Source organism: Musca vetustissima, unplaced genomic scaffold (assembly GCF_032173495.1).
Source record: "Musca vetustissima isolate MV318-11 ecotype Yass unplaced genomic scaffold, APGP_CSIRO_Mvet_v1 utg25369, whole genome shotgun sequence".
Classification (NCBI taxonomy): Eukaryota; Metazoa; Arthropoda; class Insecta; order Diptera; family Muscidae; genus Musca; species Musca vetustissima.
The window spans coordinates 260,370-268,562 of NW_026880222.1; the positions used below are offsets into that span (position 1 = coordinate 260,370).

The following is an 8,193-nucleotide window of genomic DNA, read 5'->3' on the forward strand; positions in this document are numbered from 1 at the left end:
GCAAAAATGGTAAAAAATTGTAACCATATTGTATCTAAATATTTAGGTTATGAGTTTTGTTATGAAGGCCATTTACGAACTATGTTTTCTATTGACATCAAAATTACTTAAACACGTTTTATACTAATCATTTACATTTCCATAGTTAATTTCACAATACGAATAGCAGACAATTTTACGCTAAATTGATATTGAACTTTTGAATTAAATTAGTGTGTCATTTTGATTACAAATGGACTTTCCATTTCGCTAATCAAAAATCAATCACAAAAAATTTATTGAAAAATTTTGTTTCTACTCTTTTTTTGCATTGAAAATGTGGGTTATATGTGGATAACATTAATTTTAATGTTTGTATGTACATCAATATAGAGCTTTACGTTAATGGAATCGACGCTAAAATAACATTGAAGTATATTAACATTAGATACTAAGTGAAAATATAGAAATTGGTATCGGAGAATAAGAACTCTGGATTAATATATTTAGAAAACTGATGAATGAGTTCTGGTACGAAATATAATATTCTGTAGTTTTAATGGTCTATATTGTTACGTATTTGGGCGTATTTTTACCCCGTGTAAACGTTGTTTTATTCCCCGATACTCCGTATCATGGCACAATAAATAGGTAGTCCCATAATGCAATAATAAGGTGATGTATCAAAACAAAAACATTTGTTTTTGTCTCGACCTTCTGCCAAATTTGTTTATAATATTTCACATGGTTGGCAACACTGCACATCGAATTCAAGTAGAAATTACCCACTTTGTCAGTTAATCGAGACATCAGCTGCGCTAAGTGGACTACCTATTTATAGAGCCATGGGTAGTCCATTAGCGCAGCTGATGACTCGATTAACTGTCAAAATGCGTAATTTCTACTTAATTCGAGGTGCAATGTTGCCAACCATGTGAAATATTTGGTCTGTTCCAGTACTTTTTTAATAGTAAAGCTAGTAAAAGGGACATTTTTCAAAATTGCTTTCAGAGTACAAAATAATTGGAAAAGTTCGGGAACGCAAATCTATAAATATGCCAAAATTAGATGGCAATACTTCAAAATCAACATAACAGCCAGTCAGAAGTAGGCATTCCTGTTTACCATTTTTACTCGGCCAAATTTCACGAGTAAAAAGTTTACAAAGAGAACGCCATTTTGTTTTGTGCTCTCTTAAATTTTTGTGGGTTCAGGAACGGTTCTCGAGTAAAAAGTTGAAAAACTTGTAAAATTGGTAGATTCTTTTAGGTACTGGAACGGAACTATTATATGGAATAAATTGACAAAATAAAAACCTTTGTTTTTGTCTCGACCATCTGTCAAATTGTTCCTTATGACATTTCACATGATTGGCAACATTGCACATAGACATAAGCTGCGCTAAATGGACTACCTATTTATTGTGCCATGGATAGTTCAAGTAGCGCAGCTGATGTCTCGACTAATTGACAAATTGGGCTATTTCTACTTGAATTCGGTGTGCAATGTTGCCAACCATGTGAAATACTTTAGGGAAAAATTTGACAGATGGTCGAGACAAAAACGAAAGTTTTTGTTTTGATACTTCACCTTACTATTGCATCATGCTTTATGAAATAAAACACGGATCCTTGCAGGTCGCGATTACTACAATGCTTTACGTAACTGACAGTTCCAATTCGCGATCTAATTTACCACTGCATTGCCATGCTCTAGAAAATATACCATGCTAGGGATAAGTAAATCGACTTTCGACTAATCGACTTTTTGTCTTGAAAAGTCTAAAAGTCGAAGTCGACTTTTGGCCTTTGAGAAAATCGCAAAGCCGACATTCGATTTTCTTCATAAATTCTTGGTTTATATCACAAAGACGAAATTGTCTAAAAATTACACAAGACACAGATCATGGTACAATGAATAGGTAGTCCATTTAGCGCAGCTGATGTCTTGATTAACTGTCAAAGTGGGTAAGTAAGTGGGCAGTGTTGCCAACCATTTCAAATATTATATGGAAAAAATTGACAGATAATCGAGACAAAAACAAAGGTTTTTGTTGGTATACATAACCTTATTATTGCATCATGACACAGATAATAGGAAAGAGCGGAAAAGGCTATGAACATGGCCGAAACGTTGCATACATTTACCAGTAACCGAGACTGCGGATGAGGCAAACATATTCGTCATTCGTAGTTCGTTAACATCCACTTCGGCATAAACAAGTGAAACATATAACCGTATCGTAATACCAAGTGAATGAGAATTATTTGATATTTCAAGTAAGGTGGTTGTCGGTGAATGCATTGAAATTGATGAACACAATGAGGTGGGTTGATATTGATTGGGGTAGTGATAAATAGGAAACGGTTACGTTACAGATGGTTGGCCTTTAATCTGATATGGGGGATACACAAAAATGTGTAATGGGGTCTATATATTCAAATATTGTTTAATAGTACAAGTACCAAACAATATATTGCAAATATCGCCAAATTTAGCTAGACTCGGGATTTTGGATTTGGGAAAGTTAAATTTCAGTGGTAGTTGATCTTTTCTTGGAACTAAGATTTCTCATTTTGTTTTGATGTCTCATAATTGTAAAATATTATTCTCCTATCTTTCAGGAATGCGAAATCGAGCTGTAGGGTCCCATGCTATGAATGATCACTCCTCCAGATCACATACCATACTCACTGTGCACATAATATCCGAACAACAAACCGATGGTGGGGTGTTCCTATCCAAACATGGAAAAATCAATTTTGTGGATTTGGCAGGAAGTGAGCTAACCAAGAAGACCATGAGTGAGGGCAAGACATTGGAGGAGGCCAATAACATCAATAAGAGTCTGATGGTGTTGGGTATGTGAATAAAACATCTATATTTCTAGAACATTATTATTAAAAATCGTACCCCATTATTTCAGGTTATTGTATTGCCTCGCTGAGTGATAGTAAGAAACGATTCGGCCATATACCCTATCGAGATAGTCAGCTGACAAAATTACTTGCGGATAGCTTGGCGGGAAACGGCGTCACTCTAATGATTGCATGTGTCTCACCGGCCAATTATAACTACGCTGAAACTTTAAATACCCTACGATATGCATCGCGCGCAAAACGTATACGTACGAAACCCGTTATTATGATGGATCCCCGGGAGGCGTTAATATTAAGTCTTAAACGTGACATTAATGCTCTACAAATGGAAAATGAACATTTGAAGGCAGCCCTGCACTATCATCACAATACAATACGAGAGGCTAGCATAAGTGCGGAAAATAGTGAAGAAGTAGTCGAAGTTCCGATGGATAATGGTGGAGGTCCAATACCGAAAGTTAATTTGGAACGTTTACCCGAATTAGATGGTAGTGAGTTGGCGGAATTGGTGAAATTGTATATGCAAGAAAATGAAGCGTTAAGACAGGAGAATAATCATTTGTTTACCGTGCGTGAAACAATACTGCGGGATCAGGAAATTGTTTGTCGTGAAAATGAACGTTTGCTCAAGAAATTGGAAGATGTTAATAAGTAAGTATAACGACACGACGTTTATTTTTTAAGAGTGGGAAGGCTAATCCAAGGGGAAATGTGTATGAAATCGGTGTGACATTATAGGACCGGGTCAAACTTAAGACAACAAAAAGGAAATCTATTCTGAGGAAATGGAATGCATAATATAAATTTCTTTACAATTGAATGAGAAACATTTCTAACACAACCGTGTTGGTTGGTAAATATGAATAGATATTTCAAATATTTAACATCGGTCAGGACCAACTTAAATTGTGCCTAAATTGAAAATTTCCCCTATGGAGGATTTTTAGCCATTGAGAATTGACAGAATTTTACTCTGATGTAATACACACTTCAGAGTACAGAATTTTCTGACCGATTCTTTCATACTGAATGATGCTCCTGTACAGCTCCTCTTTACTTTGGTCAGTCTCCCCTCAAAGCCCAAGTTTAGGTTTTATTGGTCCCACTTATTTAATTCTCTTCGGGTATACTTTTCTCAGAATTAATTAACTATGATGTCTTGACATTTTGCAGTTCTCATGATGAATGCTCATGAGAACTGCAGTGCTACCCTCTAGTTCTGTAAGAGGTTCAGAACTAGAGGGTAGCACTAGCATTCGCGAACCACACTGACCACAGACCGACTTATCGCTTTATAAGAGGTCAACAAGGGTCCCTTATTCGCGCTTTGAGAACCCTGTTTCTAAATTTCTAATTACCGCAGATAACTCTAGGATAGTTAGTGGTCGGAATTGTATGCCCCTCGATCTGCACAATGGATATTTTTATATTCCTAGTGTGGACGAAGACTGCTAAATCGACGAAATAGCTGTTCGACCTTACTCATATGTCCTCAATGATCGGACCCTAGACCATGATCGCACAATCTGACATCTTAATCTCATCTGGAAAGGGGTGTGGATTAACGGAGATCTTGACATTAAACAGCTCCGATGATATCACCCCACCCTTTAGAACTTCCTGCTTTTCTCTACGGTGTTTGGACTTTTTATTCCGGTACGTCACACATATAATTGATTATCCAACATTTCAAAATTGGCCGGACAGAAGTAGTCTCGATGCCCTCAAGCAGTGTGACATAATTGACGGTATCAATGGCTTTTGTTTTATTGTACGGCCAGTTCCGGGTTTATCGTCGACTTATACGCATGGAGATGGCATGAAATGCTGTTGTTGTGCTGCGGTGCATGCGGAACTCTCTTCTTCGTCCTCGCTACTAGTGACAAAAGTCAGATCGGTATTTACGATTTACTTTTTCTGGTATCCTTCAGTAGACTTCAGTAGTGGGACCACCTTGCCCATTGGAAACGATCTGGGTGGCTATCAACAAATTTAGGATTTTTGTCAGATACTCAACTCCAGTAGTTCAGCATTACTATGAAGAATCCGTCAGGGCTCAGTTTTCGATTACTTAGCTCACCCATTGTAAACAGTGGTGATACCGCCTCGACGGGGAGTCACATCGTTCACAGTTTCGTTGTTGAAAGTGACTGAGGTCCTAGTTTCCTTCTAACTAAGGTCCGACAGCGGCTTAACCGTTGCCCACAGTTTACTCATACCGTTTCTGATACTTTTACGCTCCGGTATAATCTGCTAATCTCCAACGTGCCTCCCTAACCCTGGGATCTGCTAGGTAAGATCGAAAAAGCTTATCGCGCTCATTTGCTAGATCTGCTGGGGAATTTGGTCTCATATCGGGAATTTCCTTTCTGGCACCCGTATATCAAAAGGAATGGAAAGATCTCTGAAACGATGGTTGATGAATTCCTGCCAATTGGCTGTTAATAAGCAAAGTGATGGAATCTGGTGGTCTGCTGATGGAGATAATTATAGGTGAACTGATCCATACATTCTATGTATGGGTCACTAGAGTTTAACTTAAGCGAGATATGTCCAAAGGCTAAGCGCCCATCTTCACTTTTGGTGCGATCCTTCCTCAGAACGTTGTAGGCTAGAATTTTTATTGAGCTTGGTTTCTTCCACCGCGACCAACATATTCTTCCGATTCATAAAAACCACTATCTCATCTATTTTTCCCTCGATGGCCGTTGCATTCAAATTGCAGAACTGATGCATAATCAGAAGTATGAACAGCAGCGCATGGCGTTTAATGCTGCAGATTGCGCTGCTGTTGAGGATACTGCGTAGGAGTTCCATATTCAGATGAAGGAAAAGGCGTCATGATCGAAGAGTCGCTGGGCATATACTGTCGTGAAGGCTGTCCGTGAGGGCAGTTTCGATGATTGTGTTGTGATGTCCGTTGCCGCGGTCCCTTGGGTCCTTTGTGCAGTCCGTGAGGACAGCATGTTAATTATTTGTGTTGAGTGTATTTGTTCATCGTCGTTACTGCCAGTGGCAAGGCTTTGCTTGCTACTTGTGATTTTGCTGCTACGTGTTGTTTATTTTTGTATTGGGATACCAGTTCGGGCTTGCGTCGAATTGGGAGAGGCTTCGGTCTCGAGCCTGATCGGAGGTTTTCCGTACCTTCGGGTGTCTGCTGCCCCTGAATCTGTAGATCCAGTCTAACAGTTGGTGTGGCCACCTGGGGAGCCTCGCGGGTGTTGTGGTTTCGCCCCTCACCAATGGGCGAATGCAGCACTTCGGTGCTGGTGCGCTGGTGGGCGTAATTCCGACTGTGGCTTAGCCACTGTGAGGTCGGCCGATAGGCATGAACTCACATAAATGTCTCCGGACACTTTCTCAAAAACATTGGTATATGTTATAATAACGAGCAAATGAGTTCTGTCAGCTTATGGTCCAGATGGCATCTTCATGATAATGCCCTAATAATACGTTTACAATATACCGGATTTATAAAAAAACCTGTAGGCCTAAATTGTCAATTCCATTACATATATGTCAAAAAAATCCTCGGCAAAAAGCCGTGCAACCAGAGATAATCCAGAATAATTTGTATAATCTTTATTTATTTGTACTTAGAATTGAAAATGACCAAGAATTAGTATTCAGAGTCGAGTAAAAAATGGGTTTGAGTCTCTACACAAATAGGTAACCCAACAGCCCTGGTTACGATACGGTACGTAGTTAAGAATATGTTGACTGATTTCCATCGCATTTCCCCTTTGGTTATGTAAATCCCCAAAGACTTTTTGCTTTCATGTTGAAAACGAGATAGTTAAGAATATGTTGACTGATTTCCATCGCATTTCCCCTTTGGTTATGTAAATCCCCAAAGACTTTTTGCTTTCATGTTGAAAACGAGATAAGAACTCATTATTTCCCATTATCGATTTTCTCGTTTTAGATCGAGACTCGTCAATGAGAATAATGAGTGGGCAGCTCAAATAATTTGAAATGCAAGCAAAAACAAAATTCAAATATTTTAAAACGCACAATTCACATAGAAATTGATGACAAAAACACAGTATTACGTGTGCCACTTTTACAATAACAAAAACAAATATTTATCTAATATTAATAAAAAAAATATATATTTTTGTGTATATTTATGTGTAACAATGGCATTATGATTTCATTTTATTTGTTTGTACATTAAAATCATAACATCTTTTGTTATTTTCTGTGGTATTTTGGTGTTAATTTATTTTGTATTACTCCAATTTTTTTTTTAATTTTAAATTTGAAAATCTACAAACAAAACCCTTTAAAGAGTTTGTGTTCGTTCTCCTTTGATTCCGGCCAGGGCGGCATTATCCTCAGCATCCGGTAGTGAGACACCGGGAACGGAAATCTGGACAAATCCTCAAGATTCGCCGGATGAAAGAGATGTGGGTATTCCTTAATGCGAGATTTTTGCTTTTATTGATAAATAAATTTGTTTCCGAATTTCCCACAGCCAAAAGATTTACAAGGACGTATTTCGGAAAATAATGAAAAACGTTCCGATGAGGAACAACGTAAAATTGATCAGGAACGCATTGCCCGTAACATTATTGATATGGCCAATAAATTTCCAAGTAGAAATGTAAAGGAAGAGGGCACCAACACAACTATACCGGCTAATTCGAATGATGCAAATCCAGATGTTAATGGATTTTTACCGGAGTAAGTACAATTTTTTATTGTACCATTTTATTGATACAATAAAAAAGTAAAATTGGTCGGGAACATGAACAATAATATGGTGATGTTGTATCAAAACAAAAACATTGGTTTTTGTCTCGACCATCTGTCAAAATTCTCCATATAATATTTGACATGGTTAGCAACATTGCACATCAAGTCATCAGTTGCGCTAAATGTGCCATGGTCCGAAAAAACGAAAGAATGCAACTCTGTTGTGATGTTCTATTATGTCATATTTTCTCAACTAATTCTTTTTTTTATTGTACCATGGTAATTCAGATTCAGAAATTTTTTACTTTTTCTGTTTGAATTTGCCATTGACTGACTTACAAATATGAAAATTTTAAAATTTGTTATTTTCTCGTTCTCTCTTACAGCATGTTAACCTAAAGGAAATTGTATATGGCGTGATTTTGATCCAATGGTTTCAAACTTTTTACAAATGTTAAACTATATTCATATTTCGTTATTAATTTAAGAGCTTAAAATATATTTAGTTGAAATAAAGATAATTAGCAAGACATACATTTTGTGATTTTTTTTTTGAACAAATGTTAACACTCTAAAATTATGCTGGGAAGAACAATTGGGCTCAAAATCATAAAAACTACGAAATAAGCCTCAAAAT

General features: G+C 37.2%; 1 protein-coding gene across 1 annotated transcript in view; it reads left to right on the forward strand.

Annotated features, from left to right (window-relative positions):
* LOC133325688 (kinesin-like protein KIF12) overlaps nt 1-7,955 on the forward strand; it is a 44,957-nt gene extending 37,002 nt beyond the window's left edge. The window contains exons 6-10 of the mRNA XM_061534411.1: nt 2,604-2,840; nt 2,906-3,509; nt 7,150-7,267; nt 7,336-7,544; nt 7,943-7,955. Coding sequence (XP_061390395.1) covers nt 2,604-2,840; nt 2,906-3,509; nt 7,150-7,267; nt 7,336-7,544; nt 7,943-7,955 — 1,181 coding nt within the window. The remainder of the gene's footprint in view (nt 1-2,603; nt 2,841-2,905; nt 3,510-7,149; nt 7,268-7,335; nt 7,545-7,942) is intronic.
* The last annotated feature ends 238 nt before the right edge of the window (nt 7,956-8,193 follow it).